Source organism: Macrobrachium rosenbergii, chromosome 13, assembly GCF_040412425.1.
Source record: "Macrobrachium rosenbergii isolate ZJJX-2024 chromosome 13, ASM4041242v1, whole genome shotgun sequence".
Taxonomy (NCBI): Eukaryota; Metazoa; Arthropoda; class Malacostraca; order Decapoda; family Palaemonidae; genus Macrobrachium; species Macrobrachium rosenbergii.
Genome location: NC_089753.1, coordinates 36,711,413 through 36,734,093, shown reverse-complemented (window position 1 = coordinate 36,734,093; position 22,681 = coordinate 36,711,413). Strand labels below are relative to the sequence as shown.

The 22,681-nt window shown below is 37.1% G+C and overlaps 1 protein-coding gene, 1 long non-coding RNA gene and 2 pseudogenes across 2 annotated transcripts in view; 2 read left to right on the top strand and 2 right to left on the bottom strand.

The window, feature by feature from the left end:
- Positions 1-22,681, bottom strand: part of LOC136844584 (uncharacterized) — a 303,347-nt gene that overhangs the window by 30,982 nt on the left and 249,684 nt on the right. The window lies entirely within an intron of this gene.
- LOC136844673 (hemocyanin-like) lies at positions 2,191-3,195 on the top strand. Its single transcript, XM_067113926.1, has 2 exons — positions 2,191-2,584; positions 2,710-3,195. Exons 1-2 carry the CDS (start codon positions 2,209-2,211, stop codon positions 3,144-3,146), a joined length of 813 nt encoding a protein of 270 aa, XP_066970027.1. The 5' UTR covers positions 2,191-2,208; the 3' UTR covers positions 3,147-3,195.
- LOC136844570 (hemocyanin B chain-like) lies at positions 12,640-16,458 on the bottom strand (annotated as a pseudogene).
- LOC136844576 (hemocyanin B chain-like) lies at positions 17,185-20,136 on the top strand (annotated as a pseudogene).

Here is a 22,681-nt window from a genome sequence, read left to right as displayed (position 1 = left end):
TAGCTGAAATGTTGAAACATCTGATCTTCCTAATTAGCTGAAACATTAGAACTTCTGATCTTCCTAATTAGCTGACACATTGGAACCTCTGATCTTCCTAATTAGCTGAAACGTTGGAACATCTGATCTTCCTAATTAGCTGAAACATTGGAGCTTCTGATCTTCCTAATTAGCTGAAACGTTGGAACTACTGATCTTCCTAATTAGCTGAAAAGTTGGAACATCTGATCTTCCTAATTAGCTGAAACGTTGGAACTTCTGATCTTCCTAATTAACTGAAACGTTGCAGCTTCTGATCTTCCTAATTAGCTGAAATGTTGGAACTTCTGATCTTCCTAATTAACTGAAATGTTGGAGTCTCTGATCTTCCTAATTAGCTGAAACGTTGGAACTTCTGATCTTCCTAATTAACTGAAACGTTGGAGCTTCTTATCTTCCTAATTAGCTGAAATGTTGGAACTTCTGATCTTCCTAATTAACTGAAACGTTGGAACCTCTGATCTTCCCAATTAGCTGAAACATTGGATTTTCTGATCTTCCTAATTAACTGAAACGGAGCTTCTGATCTTCCTAATTAGCTGAAACGTTGGAACATCTGATCTTCCTAATTAGCTGAAAAGTTGGAACATCTAATCTTCCTATTTAGCTGAAACGTTGGAACTTCTGATCTTCCTAATTAACTGAAACGTTGCAGCTTCTGATCTTCCTAATTAGCTGAAATGTTGGAACTTCTGATCTTCCTAATTAACTGAAATGTTGGAGCCTCTGATCTTCCCATTAGCTGAAACGTTGGAACTTCTGATCTTCCTAATTAACTGAAATGTTGGAGCTTCTGATCTTCCTAATTAGCTGAAATGCTGGAACTTCTGATCTTCCTAATTAACTGAAACATTGGAACCTCTGATCTTCCCAATTAGCTGAAACTTTGGAACTTCTGATCTTCCTAATTAACTGAAACGGAGCTTCTGATCTTCCTAATTAGCTGAAACGTTGGAACTTCTGATCTTCCTAATTAACTTAAACGGATTTTCTGATCTTCCTAATTAGCTGAAACGTTGGAACTTCTGATCTTCCTAATTAGCTGAAATGTCAGAGCTTCTGATCTTCCTAATTAGCTGAAATGGGACTTCTGATCTTCCTAATTAGCTGAAACGTTGGAGCTTCTGATCTTCCTAATTAGCTGAAACGTTGGAACTTCTGATCTTCCTAATTAGCTGAAACATTGGAACTTCTGATCTTCCTAATTAACTGAAACACTGGAACTTCTGATCTTCCTAATCAGCTGAAACATTGGCACTTCTAATCTTCCTAATTAACTGAAACGTTGCAGCTTCTGATCTTCCTAATTAGCTGAAACGGAACTTCTCATCTTCCTAATTAACTGAAACGTTGCAGCTTCTGATCTTCCTAATTAGCTGAAACGTTGGAACTTCTGATCTTCCTAATTAACTGAAACGTCGGAGCTTCTGATCTTCCTAATCAGCTGAAACGTTGGAACTTCTGATCTTCCTAAATAGCCGAATCGTTGGAAATTCAGAAGTTCATACTTGGTACATATGCTTTGTTAAGTAAGCTGACATGAGTCTCACTTCACAGTTTGGTTATTTGTCATATCTATTTCACTTTGTTATTGAATTTATTCATTGTTTTTATCTTTTTCATCATTACCTATCTTATTTATTTTATGTTTCATAGTTTTTACTTCTCAATTTCCTTTTCTATACTGGTCTGCTTTTCTGCTGGAACCCTTGGGCTTATAGCTTGGCTTACAACAACAACAACAACAACAACAACAACAACAACAACAACAACAATAATAATAATAATAATAATAATAATAATAATAATAATACTAATAATAATAATAATAATAATAGAAGCAATGCATGTCACCTTCCATCTCCAAACCAACTTCTCTCAAAAAGCATTCCGAGTGATAGAACGCTGAAGATACCATTATAATATGCAGTCTGTATCTATAACAGTTCACAAATCAAGGCTAAAAGTTCTTACACAGCAATAATAAAAAAAGTTAAGCGCACACTGGCAGACGGACGACCTTCCTTTGTGGACATCATGCAGTACGGTCTACCCTAGCTGGAAGTCTGACTAAAATACCTTGAACCGTGTACAAGGAGTTATGATGACAAAAGATACATGACAAGTGCACTGACTAACAGACAGACATTCTTCCGGCTTCATAAATATATGGATAATATCTTTAAGGAACACAAGGATTCCCTTACTCCATACACTCATGAGGACTTGGATTTCCCTGGAATCGACGTAGAAAGCATTGCAGTTAAGGGACCGCTTCGAACTTATTTTGAGGATTATGAGTTTGACCTGCGAAATGCTGTAGACAGTGCTGAAGGCATTGCTGATGTGGAACTAAAGGCACATGTTCCTCGTCTTAATCACCACGACTTCTCCTTTGTTGCTGACATCAACAACAATAATGGCAATGAAGTAGTTGCTACATTCCGTCTGTATTTGTGCCCTGACTATGACAGCAATGGAGAGAAATTCTATTATGAGAATGGTCATTGGCATTGCATTGAAATGGACAAGTTCTGGAAGAAATGTAAGTAATAACTTTAGATTTTTGTCAACATTTAATCTAATATGAAGGACGCATTTCATTTGTTTATATTGCACTCGTCATTTCTTAATTATTACTATAAATATAATTTACTTTTATTTCAACAGTGTCTCCTGGGGCTAATCACGTCGAGAGGAAGTCAAGCGAATCATCAGTGACTGTTCCAGACGTACCAAGCTTCCAGTCTCTCATCGATGCTGCTGACAGTGGCAGTTTCGACATGCACGAGTTCGAAAGGGCTTGCGGCATCCCCAACAGGATGCTCTTGCCCAAGGGTAAGAAGGACGGCATGGAATTTTCACTCTTCCTGGCTGTCACAGATGGTAGCCACGACCTCACTCATCCCGATGTAGAATCAGAGCACGGCGGCACTCATGCTCACTGTGGTGCTCATGGTGAAGTCTACCCTGACAAGCGCCCCATGGGCTTCCCTCTGGATCGCAGGATTCCTGACAGGCGCGTCTTTGATGAAACCACTAATATTAAATTCAGTCACGTGAAAGTATATCATGATGAACGCAAATTCACCGTTGTAGGTGCCTAGAAGTATTATCAACGCATGTTGATATCTTAGGAGCAGAATGCCATCTTTTTATTGTCATATGGTTTAAATTTTTATTGTAAGGATAACTTTGTTTGAAAACTGAAAACCTTTAAAAAGTAGAATAACAGTTTCTTATGAAGATATATATATATATATATATATATATATATATATATATATATATATATATATATATATATATATATATATATATATATATATATATATATATATATATATATATACATATAAGGGCCGGAGCTGAAGCTCGAAGTATACATCACGAAGGAAGCAGTAGGGAAAGGCATCCTCATCATCTACAGTTTATTTTCAATGCCGACGTTTCGCGACGAATTCCAAGTCGCATTTTCAAGGCTATAAAATATAATATAATTTGCGAACATCAATAACAAATTAATGCAATGACAACAGCTCTTTCTGTAGTAAAAATATTTAAAAACAAAACACATTCAATAAGTAAAATGAGTTCACTAAAATCTTAAAACAACCTACCTATATGAAGGAAAGAACAAGACTAATATAAATAAGTAAAAACAGAGTGAGGAAAACCAGTTGTCCAAACTAGGCTATAAACAATTTCACTGAGGACGATTGAGTATTTAACGACGGTACAGTCTTCTTGATAATTATGGATTCTAGGATGGTTAAGTCGTTGTTGTTCTGCACTTGGCCTAAGATGGAAAAATCCTTGCTGTCAATATAAGTTTTACATAATTTTGAATGATTTACAACAACAACGACTTAACCATCCTAGAATCCATAATTATCAAGAAGACTGTGCCGTCGTTAAATACTCAATCGTCCTCAGTGAAATTGTTTATAGCCTAGTTTGGACAACTGGTTTTCCTCACTCTGTTTTTACTTATTTATATTAGTCTTGTTCTTTCCTTCATATACGTAGGTTGTTTTAAGATTTTAGTGAACTCCTTTTACTTATTGGAATGTGTTTTGTTTTTAAATATTTTTACTACAGAAAGAGCTGTTGTCATTGCATTAATTTGTTACTGATGTTCGCAAATTATATTATATTTTATAGCCTTGAAAATGCGACTTGGAATTCGTCATGAAACGTCGGCATTGAAAATAAAAACTGTAGATGATGAGGATGCCTTTCCTACTGCTTTCCTTCGTGATGTATATATATATATATATATATATATATATATATATATATATATATATATATATATATATATATATATATATATATTTTTTTTTTTTTTTTTCTTAACAGACACTATGTGGCACAAATGTCTAAGTTTGTCATTTTAATTTTCGACTTATTAGATTGTATAATCTTCTAAATCTATTGTATTTGAAATATCAATGGATACTGACTAAAGCTCATATTGGATGAAAAATTATCTTATCCTTTTCGATGGGTCACACCAAACCAATCCCCCTTAGGGCGTTACTGCCGTCAGTGCACCTTATGTCGTGCACTGTAGGCATTACTTAATGTTCTTTGCAGCGTGCCTTCGGCACCTAGCTTCAACCCCTTTCGTTCCTTTTACTGTACCTCCTTTCATATTCTCCTTCTTCCATCTTACTTTCCACCCTCTTCTAACAGTTGAATCATAGTGCAACTGCAAAGTTTTCCTCCTGTTACACCTTTCAAGTCTTTTGCTGTCAATTTCCATTTCATCGCCGAATGACCTCATAGGTCCCAATACTTGGCCTTTGGCCTAAAGTCTGTATTCAGTTCAGTTCAATTCACACCAAATTAATATGTAACTGTTTCTTTACTGGGTCATGATAATGAAGATTGCTGCTCAGGTCCTGCTTGACTGTGAATTACTCTGATAGAATTAGAAACTAAGTGGGACTGTATATGTACATTGCCTTTATTTGAAAATCCAAATCTTTATGAGTAGAACAACATTTTACTAGTCGTATATGCCTCTTTGGCTGCAGTGTTATTGAAAATGTCCATGAGCCAATGCAAATCAGTACGCTATGAAGAAATAAGCAACGTTTTGTTGGGAGAGATCCGCAAATTCCATTCACTAAACCTTGTATAAATTTACTGTTAAAATTCGACAAATCTTATTGAGTTCTAACACTGTGAATATTGTTTGATTCTCTGAGTATCAGAAGCTGCAACTAGCTATCCTCAAATGTTTCTTGCCTAATGAGTTATCAGACCATGATTAAGTAAAGGCAGGAACCTAACAAGTTTTTGTTCCAGTGTACTGGAAGATTAAAGGAAACGAACACATTGAGCAGTTTCAGAACGCATAAGGAAAATTGAAAGTTTTTCTCGACGGGAGATAGTCAGTCTTCTGTTTGTCGAAATATATCTGTGTTCATATTAGATGTTTATCAAGGCTGTCTTTCTAACAAAAGAAAAGGAAAATTCAACTGGGTTGTGAGGCTAAAGTGAATTTCACAAAGGTCTTGACATTGATATGTATAGTTCTGCTGGCCAAGTGTCAGAATTTGTATTGATACTCTTTTACAGATGAAGTTGTGAAAGCGAGAGTAATGTGAATAAATCAAGCCCTGAATTTAAGAAGGAAAGGTATATTAGATCATTTGAAATAGAATGTTTTATTTAATGTAGATTTTTTCAATTCCATAAAATCTATTTGGTATTTTAAAAATTCAGGTAGCTCAGTTAGCAAAGTACTTGAAGTTAGAGATTTTATAAGTAAAGCCTCTATTCTATTTCTAACAAATAGAGTGATAAGGTTATGAATACTGATGTCTTTTCCACATATAAATTATGAACCTCAATGTAAAGAGAATTTTCCATTTCCAAGTGTTTCGGTATTTTCTAAATGATTCAGATTCGTGACCTGGACTGAGGGACGGGATACAGAAACGCCATAGTGCGAATTCTTTTGTACTAAAATCCACCTCATCAGTGATCTTGTGTTTAAGTGACATTTTAATATATATATTAACATGTCATATATATATATATGTGTGTGTAAGTATATAAATATCTGTGTATATTAAAATGTTAATTAAATAATTAACCAGATTCACTGATGAGATGTTGGCTGAGTCGGTTGAGCTTCAGACTGTCACTCGATGGGCCGGAGTTCAGTTCCCCCGGCCGGCTGGTGAAGAGTTAGAGGAATTTATTTCTGGTGATAGAAATTCATTTCTCGCTATAATGTGGTTCGGATTCCACAATAAGCTGTAGGTCCCGTTGCTAAGTAACCAATTGGTTCTTAGCCACGTAAAATAAGTCTAATCCTTCGGGCCGGCCCTAGGAGAGCTGTTAATCAGCTCAGTGGTCTGGTAAAACTAAGCTATACTTAACTGATGAGATGGAATTTATTACACAAGAATTCGCAGTGGTATTTCTGTACACCTGCACTCAAGGAAATCGTGGATGAACGCCTACTACTCCTAACATTTCCAAGGCAAGTTGCACTACAAGGTTTATGAATGCACAAGGAAAAGTTCATTACCAAAATTAAATGGATTCCAGATTAAAGAATCCACATGGAGAGATACTATGAGAAGAGTATACAGTTATGAGTCAGTGGAGTGAGCATTTTGAAGACTTGTTGAATGTGGAAGTTAAAAGAGATGCAGAGCTGATAGGTACAAGAGTAGAAACGTTGATGCAAGCTTGAGAATCCTATTGGAAGTTACTTTTGAGAATGTAAGGATGACAGTTAACAGACCTCAGAACAGGACAGGAATGCAACAGAAATTGACTGGATGATTTGGGTATGTGGAAAGGATGGAGGATGATAGTTTGTTGAAAAAAAATATGTCTCAGAAGAGTTGGTAGGAAAGAGTAGGAGAAAGGGTTAGACAGATGATGTGAAAAGGTATTGGGAAGGAAGGGTCTCATCATTCAGGAAGGAAGGCGATTATTGAAGTCTGTGTACGGGGTGATATGCACTGACGGTGAGGCTTCCAAGCAGGGTTGTTCAACTTTTCTGCAAAGGATTTTCATCCAAGAATCTGCAGTTTGAATATAGCTTGGGCAAATACACTTATCTGTTTTAATTCCCCTTAGGTGTGAGTTACTCCTAAGTTCTAGTAAATATAATAAATTCCATATTATACGAAGATTGTAACTTAATTTTTTTGATATTATATATATATATATATATATATATATATATATATATATATATATATATATATATATATATATATATATATATATATATACACACACATATATACATACATACACACACACACAGTGAAGGCAGGGGAAGCACACCAACAGGTCAAGAAAGTCATATTTATTCGGTTACAACGTTTCGAAGCCAACCAGCAGGCCCATTATCAAAATACAAAGTAATCATACCTTATTAGTACAACAAACTTAAGTGTCAAATATTAAAATACACAATATAAGTTACAATAAAAGAAACACAGCTAAAGATATGAATAAGGACCAACTGTTGTGTGTGGAGGCAGAGGGGGGACTGACAAAGAACCGGAAAAACGTAAACAGTTCACGAGAGATAAAGAGGTGTAGACGTGGCATGGGTGTTCAGTTAGGGTATCAGTTTTTCAGTAAACAGTGATTCATTAATTGTTAAAAGCTTGTGATTGTGATTGGAGGCTCTGCCCAAAACCCTATTCTTTGTACTGAATGGATTACTTGCAGTTATCGGCACGATCCCTTATGTTGGAAAATTCTGGATTTGAAAGTTTGGTGCCAGTTCTATAGTTGGCAGCTCCATGACTGTCGATTCGGACCTGAAGTAACCTATCTGTCAGTCCAATAAATATGACTTCCTTGACCTGTTGTTGTGCTTCCCATGCCTTCATTGTATTGTTGGGTTTTAAGAAACTTCCTCCTGTTGAATATGTGTGTATATATATATTTATATATATATACATATGTATATATATACATATATATATATATATATATATATATATATATATATATATATATATATATATATATATATATATATATATATATAAACAGGACCTCATTAAAACTGGAAGGTATTTAATGGAGATATTTATTCAGGAAAAGTTACAAGCTTTCCAGGATACTTGACAATGAGGACTGATAGTCCTAGAAAGCATGTAACTTTTCCTGAATAAATAATCTCCACTACATACCATCCAGTTTTAATGAGGTCATGTTAATAATTGTATTAATGCACAGAACAACTATGTAAGTGATAAAGTTAATATACATACATACATATATATATATATATATATATATATATATATATATATATATATATATATATATATATATATATATATATATAGAGGAGATATTCAGCAATGCTGGTATTGCCTCATTTACATCTGCTGGAAATTTGCTGACATTCTGGTGAAATGTTATGACCACTAAACTATGTATGTTAAGCAGCAGCTTCCCAGAAAGAACCAAGAACCTCAGGTACAGAAGGCTTTAGGTTCCAACTTCTTTTATGACTTCTGGATCAATTGCTAGTGCCCCGGCCTTTCATTCTGAGAGAGTTGGGGTTCGATCCCGATGTGAGTCAGAGATTTATACTACATATATTTATGCTAAGCAGTAAAAATAACTAGTCCGGAAATATTTACAAATCTATAGAAAATTTTTAAAATATATGCACACGTATGTGTATATATATATATATATATATATTTGTGTGTGTTATTCTTTTGCAGTTTTTTTAATAGCCTTAATTAAACTTAAAGTATTTATAGGAAGTAATAGTTAGCGCGTATTTGGATTTTTTGTTAATGCCACTATTGTATGTTTTTAATTCAGGAGAACAGTGTGAATAAATAAAACTTAACAGTGCTATTGATGAATTTTATTTCTTTATTTTTGCATTAAGTTGGAACCAAAACTGATTTAAAATATCAAAGTAAGGAATCAGGGACATCACATGATTAGAAATTCAATTCCTCCAGTTCAAAAGTCAGACATTTTTCTTGGGTCGTTTAATGCCCTACAGTGGTGAGTTTGCCGTCATCATGATATACTTTCACGTGAGTGAATTTAATGTTAGTGGCTGTAGGGGAAATATCAAGCTTAGAAACACCAGACATAATTGGCGCTGCCTGAGGAGAGGGGGCGGGGGGAAGTGTCAGACACAGCTATTGCAGCTTCTTAAGCATCAGGAGCGCCAGTCAAAGCTGGTGCAGGCTCCAGAGAAACAGAAACACCAGATATGACTGGTGCAGCCTACAAAGAGGCAGAATTGCCAGTCAGAGCCTCCATGTAGTTGAACATACCAGGTACAACTAATGCAGCCTCCAGAGAGGCAGGAGTGCCGGAAACAACTAGCACAGTCTCCGGACAGGTAGGAACACCAGAAATAACTGGCAGAGCCTTTGAAGAGGAAGAAGCATCAGAAACACCTCTGCAGCCTCTGCAAAGACAGGAGTAAAGGTTGTCTTTGATGTTCCCTTTACATTAGGATGGGAAGCATCTATGGTAGTCTTTACATTTCTTCAGTTAGCTGAAATACTAGACAATGATATTCTGGTTTTAATAAACCTGCTTAATAATTTCTTTTTAGCCTCTGCAAATGTGATGTGTTTGGTTACCCGTAATGTGTGTATTTCTTTTTCCATGAAGCACACATCACAGTTGTGTTATGAGGATGCATGATTAGTTCCACAATGTATACATTTTGGTTCTCTATGACATTCATTTTGCTCTGGTTCCCTACACTTAATGCACATGGCACCTTGCCTTGTATTTTCTGCCTACGAGACCCTAAGATATGATCATATCCTTGACAATAAAAACATCTCATTGGGATTGGGATATACTATGCATCCTTAGAACACAACCATGCTACTTTTACTACATTAGGTAAAGGGGTGGAATTGAATGTAATCTTTCAGTTTGGAAGCAGAACTAAGGCACAATTGATGCTCATTCTTTCAACTCTAATCACACTTTTATCTTTAAATTCTTCTCTGGGTTTCTCTTCTGAATACATCTTCAGTTTCAGTGCAAATATCATTCCCTTGGAGTGATTCCAGAAAGTATGTATGGAGCAGGCAACCTTAACCCCTCCAAGATGCAATAATCCTTTTAATTTTTCACTTTCTTTTGGTGAGGCAGATTCTATTTCACTTTACCTCTACCTTGAGATATCTTAGGTTCTTGGCCACAATGCTTCACATTGTTTCTGTGCACATTAAAAATGGCACAATGAGGACCTCCCAGATTGAAAGTCAGATAATTATCGTATGAGAGTGTTTCAAATATCCCACATAAATTTCTTGTGAATTTCCCTTCACTCCTTGCTGGAGCATAGGGTTCCAGTGCAATTACACTAGAAGATTTCCTAGTCATGTCCAAGCAGAGGCTGCCAGAGGAGGGTGCAGAGGTTGTCAACTCTGCTGAAGAGTCTTGAAGCCTAGGGGTAAGAAGCTTTTTAGTTACATTCATGTATACGTAAATGAGAAGAAAAAGAACTGTCTGAAAATAGGAAGAAGATGCCAGTTGCCTTTCATACAGTCCATCCCTCCACCAATGACACCTGTGAGAGCTAACTTCCAAATGTCCACTTTCTACCCTACCCCAAAGGGGCTCAAGTGTAAGCAAAACCCACTTGATGGACTGAGAGCATTATATAAATACAATCATCCCCACTCTAATCATCTTGATGGTCAAACTGGACAGAATACCACTCCAAAAACCAATCAACCCCTGTAATCCAGAAGCTAGTTTTAAGAAAAGTTCTGGCCTTGAGATACCAATAAAGTAGCATGTTGATAACTCTAGATACAGCAGTTAATTTGAATAAAAGCTAAGCAAACTCTGGTGAGGAATATGTGCACATTATGACCAATGAAAATATGAAATAATCTCTCGTATATCCCTGCCCTCCATTTAAAAAAACCATTACATGGGATACAGTCACTGGTGAGTTTCCCCGTTTCATCTGTACTATCAAGATGTTTGTTTATCTTACTTTGGAAGGATTGTAAAGCATGTTGTGATCAAGTAAGAACCTGCATCGGTCAACCTGTGGTTTATTAATGATGGCAAAGGGTCTGATAGGGCTGTGGTTTTGAATTAGTTCATTTAAATGCTTTATTTCTTGTCATGTTAAAATAATATTGTAGGATGAGTAACAAAAATTACTTTCAGTGATATTTATTGTTTGATCAGTTGAACAGTTCTGGAAAATCAACTCGTTTTTTCAATTTATAGTCTTTCGCAGCTAGCAAGGAATGTTTAACCAACCCTACCCCTCTTGCTTCTCCATTTGTCTGTGTGTATCTGATTTGTCACGACTGATGTAATTTCCATTCTTCGGCAAATAGATATTGTGAAGGTGCCTATAACTATAAGATGAATAAATATAAACATGGATATGAAGAGGTCAAATAAGAACATTATTTATGGGCATTCAGGATCATCTTTGATGAGTGAAAATAAAAAAGAAAACACATTAAATGTTTGTCTATGTTGACAAGCTTCTAGACCACTCAGCTCATGTGCTTATCTTACTCTGAGAAATGTGTGCTTGCTATAGCTTACATTACTGTGTAATCTCACCATTGTAGCAAATTTCTTCATCTGTTGTACTCTTGCAGAAAAAAATCCTCCAGATTAGCAAAGATTTTGATGTTTCTAAGACATTCGGTAAATTTCTTCAATAATATTTCCCTGTACGTACCTCTTACTTCTTAATGAACACCATATTCTTTGGAAGCTTGAATTCCCAGTCAGTGGCCCTTTGGGCTTGTTCCATATGAATAGGTTTCATATTTTGAATAATAATGATAATAGTTTCTTCAACAATCTCTATTTTTTTAGTAGTGTACATTACCTTTAAGTTTAGTGTGATTAGCATTGGTAAATGACTGATGAAGTTGTAAATGGCTACAAACACAAATCACAAGCTCCACGGACCCAGTCATCTGGCTGTAAACATTGTGTTAAAGACAGAGATAAATTTCTTTGTTTTAATAATACCATGTCTCTCAAACATTATGTTTGATACAGGGGTTTTCAAGCGTTTATGATTCTTACAGTTGTGATATGATGAGCCTGTTGCTCAAATTACTGCAACTAAGACTAGTTTCTATAAATGCAAGGAGTTTTAGAGTTACCTTGCTTTTCTAACAGTTCACCTTTGAATAACAGAGTGGGGTCAGAAGTTATCAAAATATCATCTGTGATAATGATTCGTAGTGGGAACCTCAAGAGATAAAATGGTGTAAATCCTCTGCTTTTCATATTATGAGAATATAGTCCAGAGCTTAAGATCATTCAAACAATAGCAAAAACTACTTCACTGACCCTATAATGATTTTATATGGGTGTATCGACTTCTGCACACTATTCTTAGAGAGGAAAAGAGAAAGACAGAGTTGTGATGTAATGTAAAATCTGTTTTATTTACTGCACTGGATCTGAATATCATGTTCATCTTGATATGTTGATAGTTGGTTGATTCCCCATCTTTAAAGGTCTCATATCATGACAGGCATAATCGAGAATTTAAACACAGTTATATGTAAAAAAAAAAATTATTAGAAAGAAGGGTTAGGAAAGAATGCGTAGGGTATGGTACTTTTATTTTATTCTCTGTCGTTTTGCGATATCATATGGAAAATATTCCTTCAGTATATTTGATTGATTTAAATTCTCCAAAAAGAAACAAGTTGTGGATGAAAGGAAATTAAAACCCATCTAACTCTACTTAATCGTGGTGTCCTTCATAGTAAACCTTCACGTGAGTGAATTTGATGTTTGTGGTCTCATCAAAGACACGCCTGTCTGGGATGCTGCGGTCAAGTGGGAAGCCCATGGGACGCTTGTCGGGATATGTTTCTCCATGAACACCACAGAGAGCGTGAGTGCCACCATGCTCAGGGTCGCCATTAGAATGTGTCAGATCGTGCTTACCATCTGTGACAGCCAGCCACAAGGAGAATTCCATGCCATCTTTCTTACCCTTGGGCAACAGCATCCTGTTGGGGATGCCGCAAGACCTTTCAAATTCGTGCAAATCGACACTACCACTGTCAGCAGCATCTATGAGAGACTGGAAGCTAGGTACATCAGGGACGGTCACTGCAGATTCACTTGACTTTCTCACGATGTGATTATTTCCAGGACCCACTGTCTCAAAGAAAAATAATTTATAAATTAATAACAAAAATTCATAAAAAACACATTCAAATTCAAAACGTATATCTAATACAAAAACCTCTACTGTGTTTGAAATATTAACAAAAATATTCCTGTTATGAAATATTTTGACAAATATCAGTCAATACTCACGCTTCTTCCAGAATTTGTCCATTTCAATGCAGTGCCAGTGGCCACTGGTGTAATCAAATTTCTCACCATTGTTGTCATAATCAGGGCACAAGTAGATACGGAAAGTTCCAAGGACCTCACCGCCATTGTTGTTCTTGACATCAGCAACAAAGGAGAAATCTTTGTGGTTCAGACGGTCGACATGGGCTTTGAGGTCGACATCTTCGATACCCTGTGCACTGTCTACTGCATTACGCAGATCAAATTCATAGTGCTCAAAGTAAGTTTTCAGCTCTCCCTCAACACCAACACTTTCGATGTCAACTCCAGGGAAATCTAAGTCTTCATGAGTGTAGGGAGGAAGGCTGTCCTTGTGTTCCTTAAAGATGTTGTCCATATATTTATGAAGTCTGAAGAATGTAGGATCACGAGTGGCTGTTTCAAAGTGTTCCATTACACCTGGAGGCATGTTGTATTTTCCATGGGGATCACCTTGACGACCAAGCATGATGTGAGCCAAGTTGTGGAGTGCACCATAATACTGAGCATTAGGACTGTACACAGATGATTCAATAATGTCACCAAGCTTGTCAATTCCCTCATCATTCATGATGTTAATGACTTTTCCATCCTTGTCAGTGATGTATCCATGAGCTATAGCATCATGGATACGACTTTCCATGATAATCATGTCACGAACTCTAGCTACTCCATCGACGTCCTCAAAATGGATGTGGTCAGGACGAGCTGGGAATTCACCACCATATTTGTAGATGGTGTGTGGAGCAAAACCTTCTTCAATTGGTTTATCCCATTGAAGTTCATCTACCATATCCAAATAGTTGGAGAGACGCTCAGAATCAAAGCGAACAGTGAGCTGATGATGTACCCAAAAGAAGAGTTCTCCCTTGCGATCCAAGTGATGTCCGTATTTGTCTTCCCACCAGAAGGGGAAATCCATATGCCATGTAACGTGATGCACATTCATACCAATATCTTCTCCAAAATAGGCCACACGTTGTTCCTTATTCTTTTTGGTGCCAGTGAATTCCATCTCGAAGTTACCTGCGGTGTGGGTCATCTTAGCTGTGTAAGCCTTCTGGATAACTTCACTGTTTGTAAACAAGTGAGGGGTAACTTCATATAGAGGAGGAAGGACTATGCCATGTCCAAGATCAGAGTGAATGACAGCAGTGTAAAGGGCATACACAAACTCTCCTTCATTCATGTGCTCACGCCAGTATGCAGCATTTTAACAGCACAGTCCCAGTCCTTGCACTGCAGCAACACATCGAAAAGCATCAGAGCTTCTTCCTCTGGCGTTCATTGAAAAGAGAGAACCAGTGGTGTTGTTCCAAAAGTCTGTGATCCTAAGTTCCTGGGCCAAATGACGAGCAGCTTCACCTCCATCCTTGTATATAGAGGTGTCTCCTTCAGGGTCGAAGGATGATGCATATCCTTTCAGGTCATCAAAATGGAGGTGATCATAGATCTTCCAGAGAAGATGGTTCACATCCTGTTGTCTCTTGGCCAAAGGGACATCTGTTATAAAGAATTTATTTTCATTGAAATCAGGAACATAAAAAGTAATACTGAAGAAGTGCATATAAATTGGGGCAAATTATGAAAATCCGGCTAAGCAGAAATTTTATTATGATTACACAGAGATATAAAAGGGACTTCTTTAAATATTTACTCCAGCGATGAGGAACTAGGCATAAAACAGAGCCTTCTTTACTCTTTTGACGATTCACATTAAATAGCTTATTTTCTTTTTGAAATCAAAGAATACAGAAAGAATCTAGAGCAGAGATTGAGAGAGAATATAAGAAACTTAGGAAAAGTAGGACCCCAAGAGTTGAAGTAGTTTAAGAAAGGTAACACACTCATAGTGAGTAATTAAGTCTGTGATAATTAGTAAATATTTTATTATTAAGTTATGATTCAACTTTACTATTTTCTCATTCTTTCTGAATTTTTCTACCCTCAAAAAAGATTTAAGTCAATGTATGATCAAATCCAAATGATATTCATAAACAGAAAAGAACAAAGGATGTGGAATGGAATGGAATATAGAATTTAGGCCGAAGGCCAAGTGCTGGGACCTACGATGTCATGCAGCGCTGAAACGGAAATTCGGAGTAGAAAGGCCTGACAGGTGTAACTGGAGGAAAACCTCGTAGTTGCACTAGGAAACAACTGTTAAGAGAGGTTGGTTAGCAAGATGTAAGAAAGAGAATTTGAAAGGAGGTACAGTAAAAGAAATGGAATGGGTTGCAGCTAAGGACCCAAGGAACGCTCCAGTGAACCTTAAGTAATGCTGCAGTGCAATGCGTGAGGCGCACTGACACCACTACCTGCCTACGGGGGACAAAAGATGCGGAGATAGAAAAATACGCGAGAACTTTAAATGAATCGTGATCACATGTTGTCGTGAAATGCTACAATTTTTCAATCAAATTAATCAAATATTGGAGTAAAAAACACGGAAACACGAGTTTGATTTTCTTCAGTCTTTCTCGAAGACCGAATTATACCCAGGTTTTGCAAGCTTTGATATTTCCATATCAAAGCTTGCAAAACCATAGATTCATTTTTCCATACGTCAGTCGATATAGGTAATATATTCACATGTTGAATAATGAAAAAAAATAACGATAAATTTCAACAACTGCACTTAATGGTGGAAACGATTGCATTAGGTTTTAGCATGAACAAAACGAACTTCTTTCGGGGTCACAACACCAAATGATAAGATTACCTTTGTATGCAAAAGCTACAGGATGAACTTTGAGAATAAGAATAGAAGGGCAATTAGAAATATGTTCATTCTGATACTAGATCTTTAACTAAAAAGGTATACTATCATGTAAAGGAAGATAGATTCATTCTTGCATCTGAAACACTCTTGAATACCAAACGACAGATTTCAAAAGAAAAGAGAGAACTTCTGAGGTCAACTCACCAGCGGCAGCCAGGGCCACCAGAGCGCACAAGACTAACACCCTCATTGTGATGTGCCCAAGCAGCGTCCCAGTCTGCCTTATATACCTCTGCCGTTGCTTGCCGGCCATGACAAAGGTCGCTGCAACAGCTGATAATTATAGGCAAAAGCAAAAATTCAGGGCAACCAACAGTGTTGCTAAGGCAGACATGACATTAGCCAAGTTTCTCCATCTCTCTCTCTCTCTCTCTCTCTCTCTCTCTCTCTCTCTTTCTAAAGATAAGTCGTTTCCCTCAATAAAGGGGTCTCCACAGAACACAGCTAAAAATCAATTTTTATTGAAATATCTGACTTGTAAAAAAACTGACTCTACAGAAAACATATACATCATAAAAATTCGATGCTGCCTTTGCTCTGTATTTGTAAATGAAAATTTAAAATGTTATTCTTTTTTGGTGGCTAACATGAAGTTTTCAATTGTTAAATTCCTGTTTGATACACGTATTGCAGATTCATAGCTATGCAAAAGATTTTATGAATCAAATTTTCCTTCTTGTCTCTGAGTTACTTAGAACTTTTTAGTGATATAAAAAGGATTTCTGTTGCTAATAATTTTCACTGGAAAAGACATAATGAGGGGGACTCTCTCTCTCTCTCTCTCAGGCTAATGTCCAAGAGAAGTGGAGTGATGAATTACATGATCAGTATATTCGAAATTAATAGTATATGGAGTCCGATTATCACAGACGATGCGTCGAGGATTCCCTACCTGAGAGAGAGAGAGAGAGAGAGAGAGAGAGAGAGAGAGAGAGAGAGAGAGAGAGAGAGAGAGAGAGAGGACTAAAGTCACTAAAGGCACTGATTGCTTGCTTAGCAACACTATCAACTGCCCCAGAGCTTTGCTCCACAAGCAATATTATCAGCTGTTGCAGCGACCTTTGTCTTGGCCGGCAAGCAGAAGGAGGGCTATATAAGAGGGACAGGGGCGCTGCTTGATCACATCACAATGAAGGTGTTAGTCTTGTGTGCTCTGGTGGCCCTGGCTGCCGCTGGTGAGTATAACTTTTAAGTCCTCTCTAACAAAATCTGTCACTTGCTAATGCAACAGTAGTGTAACAATCAGTGTATTTTTATGTGTCTCTTGTATCTGCAATGCACTACTACCCTAATGCTGCTCTCCTTGCATTTTAATCTTTTTTATCTATTTAATTTTTATTTTTTCTCTTTTAATGAGCGGGATTTCTTCTTTCCGCATTTCCCTTTACCTCGAATCATCCTTTTCGTGATATTTAAAACATTTTCCATTCTTCACGTTCTGGATTCTTGATTGTTAATAAGTATTCCTTCATCTTCAGCACTAGAATAAATATTTGTTAAAGTTCGATACAGAGTATTTAACCATAACTGGTACGCAATTCAATAATTAATTCAAGCATTCAAATGTGTGGCTGTGCGCGTATATAAGTAAGATCTTTAACGAAGACTTTCAATTTAACGTAAATAAACAATTTTCCAAATTAACATAACCAAACTTCTCGTTAGTTTGATTTTCATAATTTACCCCATTCTATTCGTACTTTTTTAAGTAAGGTTTTTTTGCAGATGTCCCTTTGGCCAAGAGACAACAGGATGTGAACCATCTTCTCTGGAAGATCTATGATCACCTCCATTTTGATGACCTGAAAGGATATGCATCATCCTTCGACCCTGAAGGAGACACCTCTATATACAAGGATGGAGGTGAAGCTGCTCGTCATTTGGCCCAGGAACTTAAGGATCACAGACTTTGGAACAACACCACTGGTTCTCTCTTTCAATGAACGCCAGAGGGAAGAAGCTCTGATGCTTTTCGATGTGTTGCTGCAGTGCAAGGACTGGGACTGTGCTGTTAAAAATGCTGCATACTGGCGTGAGCACATGAATGAAGGAGAGTTTGTGTATGCCCTTTACACTGCTGTCATTCACTCTGATCTTGGACATGGCATAGTCCTTCCTCCTCTATATGAAGTTACCCTCACTTGTTTACAAACAGTGAAGTTATCCAGAAGGCTTACACAGCTAAGATGACCCACACCGCAGGTAACTTCGAGATGGAATTCACTGGCACCAAAAAGAATAAGGAACAACGTGTGGCCTATTTTGGAGAAGATATTGGTATGAATGTGCATCACGTTACATGGCATATGGATTTCCCCTTCTGGTGGGAAGACAAATACGGACATCATTTGGACCGCAAGGGAGAACTCTTCTTCTGGGTTCATCATCAGCTCACTGTTCGCTTTGATTCTGAACGTCTCTCCAACTATTTGGATATGGTAGATGAACTTCAATGGGATAAACCAATTGAAGAAGGATTTGCCCCACACACCATCTACAAATATGGTGGTGAATTCCCAGCTCGTCCTGACCACATCCATTTTGAGGACGTCGATGGAGTAGCTAGAGTTCGTGACATGATTATCATGGAAAGTCGTATCCATGATGCTATAGCTCATGGATACATCACTGACAAGGATGGAAAAGTCATTAACATCATGAATGATGAGGGAATTGACAAGCTTGGTGACATTATTGAATCATCTGTGTACAGTCCTAATGCTCAGTATTATGGTGCACTCCACAACTTGGCTCACATCATGCTTGGTCGTCAAGGTGATCCCCATGGAAAATACAACATGCCTCCAGGTGTAATGGAACACTTTGAAACAGCCACTCGTGATCCTACATTCTTCAGACTTCATAAATATATGGACAACATCTTTAAGGAACACAAGGATAGCCTTCCTCCCTACACTCATGAAGACTTAGATTTCCCTGGAGTTGACATCGAAAGTGTTGGTGTTGAGGGAGAGCTGAAAACTTACTTTGAGCACTATGAATTTGATCTGCGTAATGCAGTAGACAGTGCGCAGGGTATCGAAGATGTCGACCTCAAAGCCCATGTCGACCGTCTGAACCACAAAGATTTCTCCTTTGTTGCTGATGTCAAGAACAACAATGGCGGTGAGGTCCTTGGAACTTTCCGTATCTACTTGTGCCCTGATTATGACAACAATGGTGAGAAATTTGATTACACCAGTGGTCACTGGCACTGCATTGAAATGGACAAATTCTGGAAGAAGCGTGAGTATTGACTGATACTTGTCAAAATATTTCATAACAGGAATATTTTTGTTAATATTTCAAACACAGTAGAGGTTTTTGTATTAGATATGCGTTTTGAATTTGAATGTGTTTTTTATGAATTTTTGTTATTAATTTATAAATTATTTTTCTTTGAGACAGTGGGTCCTGGAAATAATCACATCGTGAGAAAGTCAAGTGAATCTGCAGTGACCGTCCCTGATGTACCTAGCTTCCAGTCTCTCATAGATGCTGCTGACAGTGGTAGTGTCGACTTGCACGAATTTGAAAGGTCTTGCGGCATCCCCAACAGGATGCTGTTGCCCAAGGGTAAGAAAGATGGCATGGAATTCTCCTTGTGGCTGGCTGTCACAGATGGTAAGCACGATCTGACACATTCTAATGGCGACCCTGAGCATGGTGGCACTCACGCTCTCTGTGGTGTTCATGGAGAAATATATCCCGACAAGCGTCCCATGGGCTTCCACTTGACCGCAGCATCCCAGACAGGCGTGTCTTTGATGAGACCACAAACATCAAATTCACTCACGTGAAGGTTTACTATGAAGGACACCACGATTAAGTAGAGTTAGATGGGTTTTAATTTCCTTTCATCCACAACTTGTTTCTTTTTGGAGAATTTAAATCAATCAAATATACTGAAGGAATATTTTCCATATGATATCGCAAAACGACAGAGAATAAAATAAAAGTACCATACCCTACGCATTCTTTCCTAACCCTTCTTTCTAATAATTTGTTTTTTTTACATATAACTGTGTTTAAATTCTCGATTATGCCTGTGATGATATGAGACCTTTAAAGATGGGGAATCAACCAACTATCAACATATCAAGATGAACATGATATTCAGATCCAGTGCAGTAAATAAAACAGATTTTACATTACATCACAACTCTGTCTTTCTCTTTTCCTCTCTAAGAATAGTGTGCACAAGTCGATACACCCATATAAAATCATTATAGGGTCAGTGAAGTAGATTTTGCTATTGTTTGAATGATCCTAAGCTCTAGACTATATTCTCATAATATGAAAAGCAGAGGATTTACACCATTTTATCTCTTGAGGTTCCCACTACGAATCATTATCACAGATGATATTTTGATAACTTCTGACCCCAGTCTGTTATTCAAAGGTGAACTGTTAGAAAAGCAAGGTAACTCTAAAACTCCTTGCATTTATAGAAACTAGTCTTAGTTGCAGTAATTTGAGCAACAGGCTCATCATATCACAACTGTAAGAATCATAAACGCTTGAAAACCCCTGTATCAAACATAATGTTTGAGAGACATGGTATTATTAAAACAAAGAAATTTGTCTCTTTCTTTAGCACAATGTTTACAGCCAGATGAATGGGTCCGTGGAGCTTGTGATTTGTGTTTGTAGCCATTTACAACTTCATCAGTCATTTACCAATGCTAATCACACTAAACTTAAAGGTAATGTACACTACTAAAAAAATAGAGATTGTTGAAGAAACTATTATCATTATTATTCAAAATATGAAACCTATTCATATGGAACAAGCACAAAGGGCCACTGACTTGGAATTCAAGCTTCCAAAGAATATGGTGTTCATTAAGAAGTAAGAGGTACGTACAGGGAAATATTATTGAAGAAATTTACCGAATGTCTTAGAAACATCAAAATCTTTGCTAATCTGGAGAATTTTTTTCTGCAAGAGTACAACAGATGAAGAAATTTGCTATAATGGTGAGATTACACAGTAATGTAAGCTATAGCAAGCACACATTTCTCAGAGTAAGATAAGCACATGAGCTGAGTGGTCTAGAAGCTTTTCAACATAGACAAACTTTTAATGTTTTTTCTTTTTTATTTTCACTCATCAAAGATGATCCTGAATGCCCATAAATAATGTTCTTATTCGACCTCTTCATAACTATGTTTATATTTATTCATCTTATAGTTATAGACACCTTCACAATATCTACTTGCCGAAGAATGGAAATTACATCAGTCGTGACAAATCAGATACACACAGACAAATGGAGAAGCAAGAGGGGTAGGTTTGGTTAAACATTCCTTGTTAGCTGCGAAAGACTATAAATTGAAAAAACGAATTGATTTTCCAGAACTGTTCAACTGATAAAACAATAAATATCACTGAAAGTAATTTTTGTTACTCATCCTACAATATTATTTTAACATGACAAGAAATAAAGCAGTTAAAATGAAGTAATTCAAAACCACAGCCCTATCAGACCCTTTGCCATCATTAATAAACCACACGTTGACCAATGCAGGTTCTTACTTGATCACAACATGTTTTACTATCCTTTCAAAGTAAGATAAACAAACATCTTGATAGTACAGATGAAACGGGGAAATTCACCAGTGACTGTATCCCATGTAATCGTTTTTTTAAATGGAGGGCAGGGGTATACGAGAGATTATTTCATATTTTCATTGGTTATAATGTGCACATATTCCTCACCAGAGTTTGCTTAGCTTTTATTCAAATTAACTGCTATATCTAGAGTTATCAACATGCTAGCTTTATTGGTATCTCAAGGCCAGAACTTTCCTTAGAACTAGCTTCTGGATTACAGGGGTTGATTGGTTTTTGGAGTGGTATTCTGTCCAGTTTGCCCATCAAGATGATTAGAGTGGGGATGATTGTATTTATATAATGCTCTCAGTCCATCAAGTGGGTTTTGCTTACACTTGAGCCCCTTTGGGATCGGGTAGAAAGTGGACTCTGGAAGTTAGCTCTCACAGGTGTCATTGGTGGAGGGATGGACTGTATGAAAGGCAACTGGCATCTTCTTCCCATTTTCAGACAGTTCTTTTTCTTCTCATTTACGTATACATGAATGTAACTAAAAAGCCACTCAACTCACCCCTAGGCTTCAAGACTCTTCAGCAGAGTTGACAACCTCTGCACCCTCCTCTGACAGCCTTTGCTCGGACATGACTAGGAAATCTTCTAGTGTCATTGCACTGGAACCCTATGCTCCAGCAAGGAGTAAAGGGAAATTCACAAGAAATTTATGTGGGATATTTGAAACTCTCATACGATAAGTATCTGACTTTCAATCTGGAAGGTCCTAATTGTGCCATTTTTAATGTGCACGGAAACAATGTGAAGCATTGTGGCCAAGAACCTAAGATATCTCAAGGTAGAGGTAAAGTGAAAACAGAATCTGCCTCACCAAAAGAAAGTGAAAAATTAAAAGCATTATTGCATCTTGGAGGGGTTAAGGTTGCCTGCTCCATACATACTTTCTG